Here is a 17,194-nt window from a genome sequence, read left to right as displayed (position 1 = left end):
AAACTCCAGATCGAATTTTGGCATTTTGTCACAACTACTTTGAAAGTTTATAGCTTTTAATAATATAAACTATACTACCAATGTCTCGTACATTGTTGAACTTCAGCCATAAACTTACTGCAGTAAGTCAGTGTTTCAGACATCCTCTTATGGTACAGATTATTATATGTGATTGGTAGTCACGTATCCATGTTTTAAGCCGTTGTTGTCTTGGCCAGGTCGTGTCTCCAGCTGATCACAGACTGTCCTCCGGCCGTCCAGGAGGAACTGGACCTCATCAGCGCCCTCGTCCAACTGGATGACTTCAGCGCTAGCATCCTGCCTCTGCAAGGTACAGCACAAGTGTGCTGGAATGTGCTTTCTCTGTGTTGGAATGCTTCTGCTCTCAGTCCCTTCGTCCCCATAATATAGAGCTTCTTCCCGCCACTGTATATAAATATATGGTTATTTATGGGTTATCTGTGCAAACAACATATGCCTGATGGGCCTAAATAGGATTCAAATGCTCGCCACGTGCACTCTCTGCTACACTCACATACGTGATTTCTTTTTTTTTACGCTTGCTCTCCATCTGCAAACCTGACCAATCAGTATTCACCTTCAACCTCTCCTTTTCCTTCTCTCCTGGCTCCACATGAGTTTCTCTAACGCAGCGGTTTCCAGGCCTGGCTTCCTGTTAAAGCCACAATGAGCCAGCTTGGCCCCCTCATTGCCTCACCTCTGAACCGAGATGTTGTTATGCCCCTCAGGCCTGTGCGCTCTTCCCCCATTTGCCCTCATCAAAGTGATCTGGCAGAATAAAACCCACTGTGACAGAGAGAACCAGCAACTGCCCTCTCTCCCACCCTCCCCCGCTGTCTCCCCATTCTCTCTTTCTGCATCACACATCCCTTAGTTTTTGTTTCTTTTTCCACTCTTTCTACCTTACGCGCACTTCTTTTTCTCCTCACGCCTTGCAGTCTACGTGCATTATTTTTTCACTGCCCACTTATCCTTCCTTACCTGAGAGAGAAAGTGGGGACACAAGGGAGTTTAGGAAGGTGCAGTGTGTGAAATAAAAGTGAAGGAAATGACCCAAACAAAGAGGTGCAGTAAAACTGTCCAATCATCCTTTCCTTTGTATTCTGTGAGTTTCGTGTAAGTGATCACCTCCTGGACTCTGAATTGGCTGCATGTACTGACTGAAAGACCCACGCACACGTACTCTGAACACACAAAACCACACATTCTATTTATATTTAAGTTACAACCGTATCCCTTTTGCACACACACAGATTAACAAGCTACACTACAAAGTGAAAGGATCGCAGCATATGTAATCCATTTTAGGCTGCTTCCTGCAGCACCCCACAGCGCCTCAGGCAACGCTTCGGAACTAACACCCTGCGCAGAATTTCCTCTGGGCCTTGCCCAAAGTGATGCCGAGCTGTCAACATCCTCAGCAGGGAAAGCTCAAAAGCCTGCGGAGGCACCACCGCACGCTACTTCTCCGGTTTTCAGGAAAGAAAACATGAAAATGCATTTTATTGTGTCTTGAATTCAAATTGTGGAAAAGTTTCAAACCCTCCTAAAAATTCACTACAATGCACCACCTAAACGGCCAAATCAAAGGCGAATGCCAAGCAGGACATGTTGCATCTTAAATCTTCTAAAATTAAGTGCAGTTTATAAAATGCCCAAATCCTACACATTTTGGCAGATTTAGTGATGCATTTATGGCAGTGAAATGAAATTGCATGAAAATCGTTTTACCGTACGGGATTTAACTGTGATTTGTGTGTGTTTTTTGTATATTTACTTATATACCCTGCAGGGCTGCAAATAACTACCATTAATGTATTACCTAATTGGTCCACAAAATGTCAGCAATTAGGGAATAAAGAAATGTCCTAAGTCCACGACCTCGTCTGGGACTGTTTTTTTTAATGTTATGCCATCGTCATCACTACAAACCAATTCATCATCCGGCTGGAGATTTCCTCTATACGCCATTTTAATATTTTGCAGACATCAAGGCAGCAGCTGCATCATTTGCACAACATCATTTTTATTGTCACCTCCAACATTTCTTTCCAGATTCAATAGTCCCTAATTTGCCAAATATGTCATGCACCCCTCCCCTTCTCTCCCTCTCTCCCTCCCAGTGCGCCTGCGATCGGACCGCCTGTCTCTCATAGAGGAATGCATCGCCCACTGCCCCACGGCTTACAAGCAGTCCACCACTCTGCTGAATCTGGCCTCGCTTCTCCGAGTGGCAGGTACCCACAGACACACACCTGCACAGCGCCAATCCCATCATCTTTCTCCTTGCTTCCTCTTCTGGGTTTTACCGGGTGGCTGAGGGATGCGTTCTGTGAACGTCGGCTTATTGAGTCCGTGCTCTGGTGGCGGTTTCACGATGAAACCCTTGAGATTAAGTGAGAAAAGGACCGCCCACACAGGGAGAAGAGCCGTACCCCGTGCATGCGTGGGTTCTTTCAGCCAGCGCGCTGGCGGCTCTCAGGCAGGAGAGAAACTCAGGATCATGAGCGGCGTTACAGCTTGCAAGCAAAAATCCATACTTGAAGCACACCCTCACTTAAGGAGCAAGCACGTTTTATTCCCCCGACACATCACTCTGCGCTCTCTAAATCGTTTTTTTTTTTTTTGCAACTTAATTTCCATGTAGTCAAGACAGTCAGAGGCAGGTTCTATTCTAAGCCTTTAAACAAATATATAAACATGTATTTGTAAGAAGATGTGTAGAGGATTAATGCATTGTTTTATGAATGTCAGCATATTCATACGAGGCACCTAAATTACTTTTCTTCAAAGCTTGAAATGGTTACAAACCCCTTTATGAGTTTGGTGAAAGCTACATCATCTGTATAATAAAACGTAAAAAATTGTTTATGTTGTTTCTAAAAGACTATTCAAAAGCTTGTGAAGTGTAGCATTTTGAGTATGACATCAACAGGTATAATTTTTAGGTGTAGGTTTAATCGAGTGTCACCTGAAAACAGGAATTGTTCTGCTTGTGTTAACTTGGAATGAGCTTCCTACCTGACCTAACTGACTCTGTACTCTACGCGGAGGCACAGGACTGTGGCACGTTTTTTTTTTTTTTTGCACAAGGGAGAACATTTCGGTCGGTTGCAATCTGAAACCTTTTTTATCAACATCTCACAGACTCTCACATCTCGCCAGGAAAGCCAGTGACTAACTGCGTCTCGTGTTGGTATACAGACTTTAGTTTAGCTTTAAGTTAAGGACTTTCTATCCCTTCATATTCACTTTCTTTAGAAGTTATTTACACAACCTCTGCGCTTGAGGTTTTTTTATTTTATTTTTGAAGCGTCAGTCTTTTTTACCGTTTTCCAAATGGGGTTCTCCTATATTTAGAATATAAAAAAAAAAAATCATGCAAGCCTTCATATCGCCCATTTGGGATTACAGTATCACTGCAAGCACACTGCAGCTAGCTGATGACTCAACACATGAGGCTATGTTTTGGTCGAGTTTAAATTCCTATTTAAAATTCATGAATTCCAAAAAGATATCCTCATGTACTATATTGGGGCCGCCGCCCCAGCCCTCCACGGCTACATGAAGTTGCATTAAAGCTAAAGGTGCTCATTGTATCGCCATGTGTGTTTCATCCGACAAATAAAAGCTAGACTCCCCTCCGCCGGTGTGTCGCAGCGTGTGTATTTTCTTTCTCCGTCTTCTCTCTCTCTCTCTCTCTCTCTGAGTCCTGTCACCATCCAAAAGGGAACCTGCTTACCGGCCTCGTGGCGTTCCTCTGTCTTTGCTGCTCGCATTCAGTCGGCAGGCAGCTCTCCCAGTGTAATTCAGGGTGAAGGCAGAGGGAGATGAGAAGAGGAATAAACACATTTTAAAATAAATAAATGCAGGAGGGGGGGGGGAAGCTTTTGAAGGGCGCACTGCTTGGGGGCTCCGTGCTGCATATTTAATGCAGGTATCACCAGCACAGCGGTTCGAAGCCCTTTGGGTCTGGTTCCTGCCTCGTTCTACAGAAATGCTCCGTAAATCATTCTTTCTTATGGGAGCCGAGAGGATACGAAGCAAAAGTTTATTTGTTTTGTTTGAATGTATCAATAATTATTGTGCTATTGAATTGTGCTGACTCGGAACGGATTCATGGTGGTGATCCGGTGCAAAGCTTCAGGAGCTTGTGTTGTTTTCATAGCAATGAATTGACTATTTCCAATTGGTTCTTTTTTTAAGATTTCTTACCGTGAATGACGGTTGAAGTCTTCAATCGGATTCCCGAGATGCCTGATTTAGCAGGGCTTGAAATAACTGCCAGAGCATGTCTTGATGATAGTATTCAGTCCAAAATAAACACACACAGAGACGCACAAATGCACATCCTTTCTCTCGAGTTCTTAAGAGCATTTGAAGACAAACCTTTCACAGGTCACTGAAAATATTTGACCAACCCTTCTTTCCCCCTCGCAAGAGACACTACGTTCCTATCGGCCACACACACACACGTCCCTCTCCTGCCTCCTTTCATCGCCCCGTCCTCTCCTTTTTGTTTGCTAAACTCAGATAGCGATCAGAGATTGTCCTGAGATGCCACGTGAATGTTAACACCACAACCAATCCCACCAACACTAAATTATCAAACTTTCCTTTTCAGCGAGACTGCTTTTTTTTCATTCCTTTTTAATATTTATACTCGTAGGTTTGAGACTGCAGTAACCTAATTTACGGCAGACAGATTAATATGCGGTCCCAGGCTTGGTCTAATACAGTCAGAGGCCCTGATGTTGCAACCTTGAGCCTCTCTGAGTGCATTCAGCAAGAGATTTAATAAAGACGTTTATTAAGCCAGATGTGATATGCAGGATGATGAGATTTGCCGTTGCGTGTGTTTTAACCTCCACATCTAGTCAGTTCTGTGTGTTGATGTGCGCTGAAACGGATACCTTCCTGTGCATCTAGGAGATGACAAGGACATGCGCAGAGGCCAAGTGCTGACCCTGCTGGCGGAGCAAGCTCTCCAGTGTCTGGACTTCAAGGCCTCGTCCATCCACTGTCAGGACGTCATGGCCGCAGGTACCCCCCCCCCCTCATGCCCGTCTACTTTTCCACCTCCTTTGCTTCGAACAGAACACGAGCACAGAGCTGTCCAGAAAATGTCATTTCCTGCCAAAGTGTGTTCAACTTTTACAATCCGGACAACACAGTCACTGTTGTTAAAAGGTCTATATTTTTTTCCAGCACTTTTCTTTGTCAACCCTTCATTAGCCTTCCATTTTCGTGTGAACAATGAAGCAGCAACAGTTTTATGACCTCGGATCATGGAATGGACTGTGTTAGCGGGGTTCTTTTCTTTATGCCAAAGAAATGCTGCAGCGCGTCAACGAAGTTCTTGACGGACAAATAATAGACGGTCATCCACTCACATTCTGTCCAAGGGGCATCACGATGTCATTCTAGGCTGGTGTTACATCATCAAGCGTACATCGTTCTATTCCTGTATCAAAACTTAAAACTGGAGATGATCCAGATTTCTAGAAAAAAACCTGAAGTAAAACTTTGAAATAAACAACATTTACAACGACATTTAAAATAAATGAATGTCCATGGGTTTTGTCAACTACTGAGGTGGACTTTGTGGTCTTTTAAGTCGATGACTGTAGTGGTATGGGCTTCCTCCTTCCTTAGATATCCCCAAATTGAGGTTGAGTTGCTTTGTGCTCGTCCTTGTTCAAGAACGATAATTGCAACAGCAATACAACAAATGACATCCTTAGTGAGACCGCCTGCTCCTCAGGGCCTCCCTGCAGGGATTCCAAGTGGTCGCTGCGGTAATTATGTTTTGTCTGACCCTGTTTCGTAAGAAACCCAAGCCAATAGGACTTGGATGAGTATTCCCACGTTGCAGGGTATCGGTAGACGGTGTGTGGATGAGACAAAGGTCTCCTGTAGGATGAGAAGGTGTAATCTGATAAGCACCGAGGTTCTCTGCCTGTGAACGCAGTGGGAGTAATTGGATCTGTTTGGAGGAATGAAGTGTTGCTTTGTGACTGTGATTAAATGAAATGTGTATTTGGAAGGTTGCACTTTATTGTGTCAGTATCTCAGCATTATATCCTCTCCATTTCTTTTTGCTTTTTACAACAAATTCGCTGAATTGTTACGGTGTGTGTGTGTGTGTGTATTTGTGCCCATCTGATTCACGATGATTCAGCAGTCATGTAAGGAGGCTGATGGATAATGAAAAACACTTTTGCTCAGCTATTTGGTGACGTGTTTGTGTAGAGTGGTGCAGGAATAATGAGTAATGTATTTTCGCTCTGGTTCGATTGTCTCGAACGCGAGGGCTTTTACAAATGGGCTTTTGGTTAGATGTCTGAAATAAGGTGAACATAAGCTTAATATATTCAAACATTTTGTTCTATGGTATCAAATACCTCAACACGTCTTCAATAAAGTGGTTTCTACCTCATGGCTAAATGAGACTAAATAAAGTTGTGGCGCCGACTAGTCCACCCTCACTCAACCCAGTAATCTTATTTTGGCCCACAGAACAACGTTACCCCTGCAGCAATCTTTATATGAGTTTGATCACCTCCTGCACAGCAATAGCTTCATGCACTCTCTCTCTCTCAGCAGGTGCTCTTATATCCTGCCCTCGGTCCCATGAATTAAAAGTTGTCTTATTTCCTCTTACTTCACCTTACCTCCTCTGCTTGTTCCGGTTCCCTTCTGGTCCTCCTCCAGGGTACAGTCCAGCGTGGGAAGTGTGCAGTCTGCTGGGTCAGTGTGAGGGCTACGAGGACCTGGAGGCCCGACAGGAGCTTCTGGCCTTCTCTCTCACCCACTGCCCCCCTGACAGCATCCACGGCCTGCTGGCTGCCTCCAGCGACCTGCAAACCCAGGTGCCTCTACTACACCTTCTATTGTGGTTTCACCAATATGGATTTTTATGACACCAATGTGAACTCTTTATTATAGTATTTATTCTTTAGTTTTCCTGCAGCTGATACAGGTATTTCTTTGTACCAATAGTCAGTGACTAAAAATGAGTTAGACCATAATTAATAACCGTACATGTAGGATTTTAAAATCAAGCTCATACATTGCAATCAATCAATCAAAACAAATGCATGTCCTCCTGGAACAGAAGTTATTTCTAATAAGTTATTATTATGGTAATGTCTTTTTTTCTTTTAAGAGGCACATTGAAAACTTCCTCCTTTCAACATTTTTGCCTTTCAATCATACCAATTATACTCAAAAATCACAGCTTCTAATGAGGTTGCTCCAATCAAATAGCAGATTGTCATCCTTGGATTTCCGTTCTCATCCCCGTCTCTGTCCTCCAGGTTTTGTACCAGGCTGTCAACTATCAAATGGCGCCCACTGTTGCTCCGAGTGGACGAGAGGCCGACGAGACCGATTCAGTCAAGGTTTGTGCATGTTATTCTCCGTTCCTTTTCCTTCCTGCATGTTAATGTGATTGCTCTTTGTCCCCAAGTTGTAGCGGCATCCTCTGCTCTTCCTGTGTGGGTGCGGGCTTTAGTACGGTTTGTGTGCTTTCCTATTGCTCCATATTTGATGAGGTGTAAATCTAGTGTTAAGGTTGCTCGGCTGGCTTGGTTTATTCATGCCTTCTCTTCCCCATCAGCACCGCCAGCTTTATGATGCCCTGAGTGGCTGTTAATGTTTCATGACGTGCATTGCATCCCCCTTGTGTGGGGACGGGAGCTCATTTGGAGTTGTCTGTTGTCATTTTTTGTTGTTGTATTGATGTCCCTTGTCCTTGCCTGTGTATATTTAGGCCCTAGATGCATGTGTATGTATGTGTGTGTGTATGTGCACTTCTAGAGGTGATTTTATTGTATTTCTATTTTTTTTTAATCAAACATCTCGACTATATGTATGTTTGGTTTGTTTTCATTCCCCAACCGGCAATCCCTTGCTAAATAAAGTATTGATGAAAGGCACTAAGCGATTTGGCCTCGGCCCACTGGCTCTCTAAATTTGGTTTTAAAACCCCTTTCAATTGTGCAGAAACCAGCATACCATGAAAACTGGTGGCACACTTTCAAAAATACCCCATGAATGCAATCCGCGGTGCTACGCACTATTCATTTGTTCATTCAAAAAATGATGACCTAATTAGGTGAGAAAAATGACGCCATTCTCATATATGTCTGTCAAATTTGATGCTGCAGCCAACAATCAGTTGGCTATCCCAAGAGCTTATAAACAAGCCTACTAGCACCTCGCACTCACAAATCAAACATTAAACTAGAGTATCAGTAGATGTTGTGACCTTTTAGACAGAGCCAGGCCAGCTGTTTATCCCCTGATTACAGTCTTTATGCTAAGCTAACTGGCTTTAGAAGGACATATAGGGGGGTGGTGTCTCTCATCTAAATGGCTGGAGAGCAAATAGTAGGTAAACTATATTGTTATGGTAATTTCCATAGACTTTGGTCACAAATGCTTATTAGTACATTAGTATATAGTATAGTATATATTAGGATGAAAACACATATACACTTTATAAAATGCAAACAAAACCAAACCTAATTAACAAAAACAAAAAAATTGGCAAACAACTAACTTGTACTTTTTAGAATGAGCACATTTCCCATAGTGTTGAACTTCTTTAACAAACAAGCAATTGGGTTTGTGTCGAGGAGTTAATCACTGGATGGAATTTGATTCAAGAGAGGTAAAAAGATCTTTGTGTAATGAATCTGCCCCACACTGCCTCCACAACATGATGCATTACCTGTGAGACTTATAGCACATTTACTACAAGAACTCACTGTGGCTCTCTCAGACAGGGCTGGGAGAATTTCTAATTCCCTCTTCCACTTTGCACAAACAAACCAACAGGCACAAAGAGCCCTGCTCTAATTCGAGCGCTCCTCTCATGTAGCTAATCAAAAAAAAAAAGAACACAACCATGTCTAATACCACTCTGATGCTCGAGAGTCCTCAAGCCCCACAGTACAGATGTAGCAATCAGAACTTTTTTTTTTATTGCCAAGTACTAAGAAGTGTTTAGATGCTTCTGCATGAAGAACCAAAGACTCACTGCAGCGACGCCCGAGTGACGCACTGGACTAACGTGGCTGCCATGCTCTCTGTCCCTCCTGCTGCCGCTGTCGCTCGCTGGGCCCCAGGCCGTCGCTCCCTCCGTGGCCTCGGCGGGGGACCTGCTGCACAGGACCACAGCTAAGACCATGAAGGTGCTGACCACGACCGGACTGACCACCAAGGCCGTGCTGACCAAGGTCAGCGACCACCGCTGGTGGAAGGACTCGCTCAACTACCTCCGGCCGCTGCATGTGAGGACACGTTATGACCTTATTGATGCGATCTGCCGCTCAAGCCGAAGGCGCCTCTCTCTCTCTGTCGGGGGCAACAGAGGGTCTAATAAGTAAAATATCGAACTAACTTGTGGATCTAAAATGTGCGTGGTCCAGCAACGCCAGCCCAACAACCGTGTGTGTGTAACCGCTTTGAGCTTGTTTTGAGCTAGTTCCTGGGCTGCACAGCGTGTGTGTGTGTGTGTGTTTGTGAAAAAGCCCAGCTGCATGTCTGCCCCTGCCTTCTTACCTCAAATACGCTCACTCACAGCCTTCATAGGCCTCATCCTTAAAGAAAACAACCAATCGAGAGAATGCACCCCTGCATAATTAATTGGGCCCCATGTTGAATATTTCAACATCTGGCTCGGCGGTGGGCAGGAATTGACGGCGTCTTTCGGTCCCGGCAGCGATTTGGGAGGCCGGCTCTCAGTCGCACGTTTCCAAGTAGAGAGTAAGTGGAGGGAAAAAAATTAAAAAGATGATATGAGCCTTGAGTCAGAGAGTGAAGGAGAGTGAGGGAGATGACAGAGCTGTGGGCATGTTGTGAAAGTTTAATGATGTTTTGATGGCTCCTCAGGGTCACGGCACAGGAGCCACGAGTCAGGAGTGGGCCTGTGAGAACTCCAACCTGCAGCGTCAAGGCTGTAGCCCCTTTTATCAGGAACTCATTGATGATGCCTGTGTGGACCTGGTGAGTGGCTGAAGACCAGCCTTCATGGCTCATTATTTTCTCTTCTTCCGTTTGTGTCCCTGATGTGCTTATTTCTCCTTTTATTTTCTTAAATAACTGCAGAAATGCTTGGCTCTAGGCATTTAATCAGATTTTTTTTTCCTGATTTATAAAGCTCTTCAAAAACAATGTTGAACAAAATGAATATTGATTTCATACTCAGTAGTGCCAAAAGCCATTTGAAAATACTAACAGTATTTATCAGCAAAAATAATAAACCAAAAAATAATGTTAAGACAATAAAATTTAAGATGTGGTAAAAAAAAATAAAGCCATAACAGAAGAAGTACTGTATGTATTAGATGAAGGACGAGAGATGAATACCATAAAACTCTAAAAGGAAAAGGCATAAAAACAGAGTTCTGAAAGTAGAAAAGTAAGAGAAAAAGGAGCTTGACCTTTATGCCTAGAAAATGGTCGCCACGGGCCATGACTGTGCTTTTTATTCAGAGACACAAATCATGTGGATAGCTTAAAGAGTGGACACGAGGGCAAACAGAACACCGATACATCTCTTCTCATGGCATGTTAATGGGCCTCTCCAAATCCCTTGCGCCGCTCCGTCCGGCGTTCATCCACCTTCCATCATCCGTCCACCAATAACGGCTCCCCGCGTCCATCTGTCTACCAACCAGTGGGATCAGTGGGATTGTTGTTTTTTAGCTCAACACTTACAATGAGGAAAGTGGTGGAGGGAGGAGAGGCCGATTGAGGAGAGAGACAAGAACAAAAGAGCTGCAGAGATAGACGTGAGATTTTCATTGTTAACTGAGGAGGACAATTGAGGAGTAACTTGTTTAAGAATCGTTTAAACAAATGATCTAAAGCCTCTAAGCCTTTGTTTACTACACAGGTGTTAGCGTCCTGACCTGTTCTCCCTAGTGTTTCCCTCAGTGCAATCACTCACTCTCGTTTGTTCTTTCTCTTAGAGTCAAGACGTGTATTCGACATTCAAAGACGTGCCTCAGGAGAACTTTGCCGAGGTTCTGCTGAGGACCGGCAAATTGGCGGAGGCCAAAACGGAAGGAAAAACGCTGTTTCCTGCTACGGAGGGTGAGCATGCAGAAAAACAGCCACACACACAGATGCTTACGCAGATAAAGAAAGTATAGCGCCATTTCTGAAGTAAATGATAACATCCGTGTAAATTTGAATCCAAAATTCTGCCTAGTTGGTCGTCATTTGATGCTCTGAAAATCTTCTTCTACTAGAATGTTATTGAATAAAATTGGAGCAGTTACAAGCGAGTACATTCATTGGTCAGCTCCAATCACAGTTTATTATTATTGTTAATTAACCTACAAGGTCTGACTAAAGAGACGCAATGCATTGTGGGCGTGCTAGGGTAAGTCCAGTAAGGTCACGCCTCCTACTCACCTGTGTGTTTGTGAGACCGTATGTGGTGGGCAAAGGGGACAACGTGGCAAGAATAGCCTCACATTGATTAATTAATGTACACCTTTGTAGCCCAGGGCAAAAGTAAATAATGACACGTCACCACGGCGATATCAGCGAGATAGTATGAAGTGAAAACATCAAGGCCACGCTGCGTGATGGATCACAGCTGCTTGCCAAAATCAATGCCACGACGGAAATAAACAGCAAGTGTGTGCGTTTGTGTATGCGTGTGCTTGTTTGAATACTAATACGCTGACACTAAAGAATTCGAGACACACACTTTGAACATAGAGTGCTAATGTGTCGATATGCACCCACACACACACACACAATCGAACCAAATTCAAGCGCTCCCTGCTGTTTAAAGGAATATCTCGCTTCTTAAAAAGTCACCTTCCCCAAGCGGCGACGTGTCGAGAAAGAAAAAGCGGCGTGGCGTCCGATAACAACCTTCGAATAATGACCACGCCGGCTGTCCTCAAAAACAGACCAGGAGATGGCCTTTAAGAATATAAATATATTGATTTTTCACCTGGCCCAGATAAGGTGGAGGTAATTAATGATGACACCAGTGGAAAGTGACTCAATGGTATTGAGCTGAGTAAGAAACGGGCGGTTTGTGTGAGGGGAAGCAGTGGGAGTCACACACACACACACACACACACACACACACACACACACACACACAGCAGTGAGTGCTGCCATTGGCATGTTGACCAGGCTATAATCATCTGTTTGTCACACGGCACGCACAGCTGAAATAGTAATACGTCACTGTCTCACGCTAAACAATGTTCCTGATTTTGCTGACGCAGGAGTGTGTGTGTCTGTATGTCGGGGGGTGTATGTATGTTCGTGGCGGCGCGAGGACACGCCTGCACCCCCCCCCCCCCCCACACACACACACACGGTCTGTTTTCCTCTCTCACAGTATGCTTTTAAGTCTGGGTTATCTATTTTGTGTGTGTGTGTTTACCCCTCTGGTAATTCCTGTCCCGATGGTATCAGTGGCTTTAGAGAGGCGTGTAATCAGCTCATTCTGAGGTGTAGCTCATTGAAACCCAGGAGGAGGAGGTGGAGGTGGTGGTGGTGGGCACTCCGCTTAAGAGAGCTGTTATGGCTCTTTAAGCTGGCGCATCGCTCTGCCCCCAGCCCCACCTGCAAATGTACACGGCGGGTATCGGCCCGTGTGCTGTACGCGCACATATGAATACATGGGTGCATCTTTAGTTTCCGGCAGTGTGCGTCTCCTCCCCCCCTGTCCATGCTCCACTTTTCTCCACTCTGTTCCATTTTGTCTGCGGCTCTTATCACCAGCACAGGCTTTTGTTCTCGTTGGGTCTGAGACTACAAAGTGATTCTGTCTGCCTCGGCTCCTCCCTGCTCTCTGCCCCCCGTTCCCTCGCAGTGACTGAGCGAATGACTCGGGGAGTCCGTGTGTTTACAGCGGGTGGTGTTTATCTGCTCTTGTGTGTGTGGGTGGATTGTGCATCTGTGCGTTTGCCTGTTGTGGCCTCCAGGCACAGGCAGTTGGACAAAAGTCCATCGCTGAGCCCAAAGTGTCATCTCAACGCCAAATCCCTTGGGCCTCAGGGACACCGAATGCACGGGCTGTGTCCCAATTCCGTCTCGCACACTAACTCTAAAGAGTTTTCCTGTATGTATTATGCCTTGTGGCTATAGTGTTACCTAGGTTATGTCAAGTCATTTGTACGTTTTTCTTTTGCAAGGATCACCGCCACTTTTACTCTGCCTCGCTCCTGGTTGAGAATTATGGAGGCTACATTTTTTAGTAAATGAGGAAGTTGACAGCATTTTGGGTGCAAATTGAGAAACCTTGCCTTGATGAACCGCATGGAGAACAAAACGCACCTGGGCTACAGGTCCTATTTAGTATTATACACACATAAATAGCCCTAAATAATAAAACAGTCTCATAATATCAAATCATATTGCATATTGTTTTTAATATAAGCGGAGATTAACACAAAACTTTGACATCATACCTGGAGGATAATGTCAGTAAATTCTATTAAAATGCTTCGCTTACCCCGTGGTACCCGGGCGGGTTTACATCACATTATGCCCCCCTGGAAATACCAGTCCCCTACAAATAGGGCTTTATATCAGGTGTGCTGGTTTGTTTGAGCTGGTGTGAGCGTGTTGATGCACACTATGCCCAACAATGCAATAAAAAAAGTAAATGGAACTGCAGTTCACAGCTGCGCGACATTAAAGCTCATTGCAAGAGGGAGTGATGCAGCTCGAGGACATGTTTGGATGACTTTAAGAGCAGTTTTGGTTCTCTCTGGGAGGCTTAATGCTTAGCAGTGCTGAGCCTAATGGACAGTAGCGTTCCAAAGTTTTCTGTTTGTTGTACAAAGCAGACACGTATGTGAATAGAAGTACACTACGGCAGTATGACCTTTAATCACAAATTGCTTATTCATACAGTCAACATTGCCCTGCTGTGCCAGAGCAGCGGTTCAAATGGACACGTCCGAAGCAGCTGAACTTTTTTTAATTGATTTTTTTTTGGATCCTTATGATTAAATGTCAGTCAATATACATAGGCTTATTTGGCATTCAGGGGATTTGACTTGAAAGTGCACTCAGATGAAGTTTGGACTCATCTGGAGAGCACTTATTAGAAGTGGGCATGTACTTACTCTTTGAATAATAAAAAGCTCCCTCTACAGGAAGCCGTGCACGTGAACACACACACACACAACCAACCAGCATTCATACAATGCACATGCAGACACAGGCACACAGGAAAGAGAGAATATGGACAGAATCCCAGAACTCGGGGGGACTTTTAATGACGCTTCTTGACTTTGTTTCCCTCTATTTTTACCTTCCCTCTCTTTAGTCTGGCCCACAGAGAGGTGTGTGCTGACAGGCATTGTCGTCTGAACTCAACAAACGTGGAATGAAACTTGTCGAGAGGGGAGGGTTTGTTGTTAATCCTCAGTGCTTGAGTTTAAGTCTTTCTCTCTCTCGCTATCTCTCTATCTCCAACCTTTTCCAGTTTTGCTGCAGCTGGCCAACGATGCATTTCCCAGGGACATGATGCTAGCTCTGTCCTACTTACTGGCCCTGCCTCAGGTTGGTGGACACAAGTTGCACCCGCACACATGCACACACACAGCTATTTTAGGCACATTTATATCAGGCTCTGCTAATACAAGTGTGACTGTATATCCTAGAGACTGAAGGAGTCCATATCCCTTCTAGACAAGCCATTGTGTTATCCAGTTGTCGTCATCAGCGTGTCAATCGAAGTCTCACTTAAAAGACACGGGCGCGATGCTGCCGACTGACATGTAACTGTAGCACTTAATCAAAGGCGCGACACGGCGCCGTTCGTCTCCCAGCGCACGTCGTATCTCACACGACGCACACTATAAAACATTCCCGCGTCATCAATATGTGGCCCCCTGTCCACTTTGTCCCGGCTGTCAGAGGAGCAGTAAATGTCTTCTGGTGGCTCGGATGAAATGTGAGACGGAGGCTAGCGCAGTGGATTGTGTTGTGTCTCAGTGGACTAAATTAAGATTATTTGTTTCCTTCCGTCGCTACCATTCTTTCTGATCTCTATATCCCCCCCCCCCCCTCCCGTCTGTGCAGGTACTGGATGCCAACAGGTGCTTTGAGAAACAGTGTCCTTCTGCCCTGTCACTCCAGCTGGCAGCCTACTACTACTCTCTGCAGATCTACTCTCTCCTCACACCTTGCTTCAAGGACAAGAAGCACACTCTCTACCAGGTTAGCATGGAATACCAATCAGGTGTGTGGGTGGTGGTGTGAGTGGAGGTACTGGGTGGAATGCACAAGGCGGCAAGTGACACATTTTCCAATTTGACATTGATATGAAGGATGCTTGAAAGAAGGTTCTGCACACCAGCTTTTCTTTACCCCAAATTCTGCAAATTGCACATTTGCACATTCACAGGTAATTGAGGATAGGTGCTGTTTTTGCTTTTTAGTCGGAGCGTTTCACACCAAGTGTAGTGAGCCTGGTGTGTGTGTGTGTGTGTGTGTGTGTGTGTGTGTGTGTGTGTGTGTGTGTGTGCGTGCGCAAAAAGGGGCAAGAGAGAGACAGCTGGCAGCAGAGAGAATCAGTGAACGTGTTGAGTGGAAATGAATGCTTTGATTCAAAATCACCTCTGGAATACGTGTCTATATTTCCCTCAACAAAGTGAGCTATAAGTAACCAGAAAAGGTCACATTGCTGTATGTTGTGTTTCTTTTGACAAAGTGTGAGAATTGATATGCAAACAAGATAAGAGCCGGAAAACATACGAGCGGGAAGTAGAAGAAGAGGAGAGTAGCAGCAGGGGGGGGGGGGGGGGATAAAAGAAGAAATGGTTGTGACCTTTACCTAGAATGGACCGCGGCTCTCATGGGTGCACGTAAAATGCTGTAATAATCAAAGGGAAGAGGCAAAGAGGCCAGCAGAGAAAGTGGATAAGTGTATCCTAGTTGACATTCGAGGTCAGAACCGGGCACAAAAAAAAGACCTCGCTCACACACTCAGACATGAGCGAGTCATCCTCACACATCGACACCGACACACACACACACACATCCTCCCCGCCATCTAATGGCAGTAATTACTCCCCCATCCCTGCTTGCTAAAGTGAAGTTCACGTCCATTAACTTAATAATATATATACCGCTTCCCCTCCTCCGCTCTGCACTTTGTACCTTCACTTTTTCTGTGTCCTCTCCACCAGAATGCTTGTTATTGTTGTTTTTTTCCACTATTTTTGACGAGGCAGCGGCGACTTTCTCCTCGAATACGGAGAGAAAACCTTTCAATGCTTTTACGCTGGTCTCTTTCTCCTCATCTCCTCACACAGTGTGTGTGTGTGTGTGTGTGTTGGGCCTGTATTTGCGTCTGCGTTGTGGCGTGTCTAGCTGTCTCCTCTCCACTTGAGGAGCAGCAACACTGCCTCCGACGCTCTCACGCCTTTTCCCGTTCTCTCGGCGCTATCACGTGAATTTCATATCTGAGCAACAAGACCAAACACTCGAGACGGAAAAGTAATTCACTTGCAAATGGTAACACAGCCCTGTGAGGGCTTCTTTTTTTCAGGTCTTTGGCATTCTTCCAAAGCCTCTATCAGCAGCCTGTTCCCTGACTGCGCTGTACATATGAAACTTTTGCGCTGCCTCAAAACATCTACACTTAAGGTGAAGGAAACTGTTCCTTAACTTGAATTAGATGAGTAAAATGTTCCTTTTTAGGAGTAACGAAAGCATCGATTGTACCATAACCCTCTTCAACATACACACACATACATTTGATTTCTCATCGACCTTCATGCTATGTGAACTAGACTAGCGTACACATTCGTCTATTTTTAAGGAATCTTTTGTGACTGACATAAATCCCAATCCTCTTTTACTTTTTTGTCTTTTGTGTTTATTGTTATCAATTGAATTGAGATGCATTAGTTATACTGATGACACAAAATTGACAGAAATGTTGACCAATATAAAAAATGCATTTGTAGAGTTCTGCTTTATTGATCCCTCCATTTGTCTCATTGTACTGTAGCTATCCGAAAAGGCTCCTACGACCTCAGTGAAGGATAATCAAGCCTATTTCTAGATTAGTTATCTTCCATTATCTGGCCATTTATAGTTTCGGAGCTAATAACACAATCATCACCAATGAATCGGTAACGTTGCGGGACGTGGTAACGTCACTAAA

General features: G+C 44.6%; 1 protein-coding gene across 3 annotated transcripts in view; it reads left to right on the top strand.

Annotated features, from left to right (window-relative positions):
- Positions 1 to 17,194, top strand: part of nbas (NBAS subunit of NRZ tethering complex) — a 106,377-nt gene that overhangs the window by 41,936 nt on the left and 47,247 nt on the right. The window contains exons 32-41 of one of the 3 annotated variants that reach the window (XM_037449411.2): positions 219 to 331; positions 2,145 to 2,258; positions 4,951 to 5,064; positions 6,736 to 6,893; positions 7,341 to 7,424; positions 9,156 to 9,266; positions 9,922 to 10,035; positions 11,004 to 11,127; positions 14,504 to 14,580; positions 15,103 to 15,240. In XM_037449411.2, the coding sequence (XP_037305308.2) occupies positions 219 to 331; positions 2,145 to 2,258; positions 4,951 to 5,064; positions 6,736 to 6,893; positions 7,341 to 7,424; positions 9,156 to 9,266; positions 9,922 to 10,035; positions 11,004 to 11,127; positions 14,504 to 14,580; positions 15,103 to 15,240 (1,147 nt within the window). Of the gene's footprint in view, positions 1 to 218; positions 332 to 2,144; positions 2,259 to 4,950; positions 5,065 to 6,735; positions 6,894 to 7,340; positions 7,425 to 9,155; positions 9,321 to 9,921; positions 10,036 to 11,003; positions 11,128 to 14,503; positions 14,581 to 15,102; positions 15,241 to 17,194 lie in introns of all 3 variants that reach the window. The other 2 variants (XM_037449410.2, XM_037449412.2) reach the window with 2 other exon arrangements.

Source organism: Pungitius pungitius, chromosome 20 (genome assembly GCF_949316345.1).
Source record: "Pungitius pungitius chromosome 20, fPunPun2.1, whole genome shotgun sequence".
In the NCBI taxonomy this organism is placed as follows: Eukaryota; Metazoa; Chordata; class Actinopteri; order Perciformes; family Gasterosteidae; genus Pungitius; species Pungitius pungitius.
Note: the sequence above shows the minus strand (reverse complement) of the source record. Positions and strands in the feature narration are given on the sequence as shown.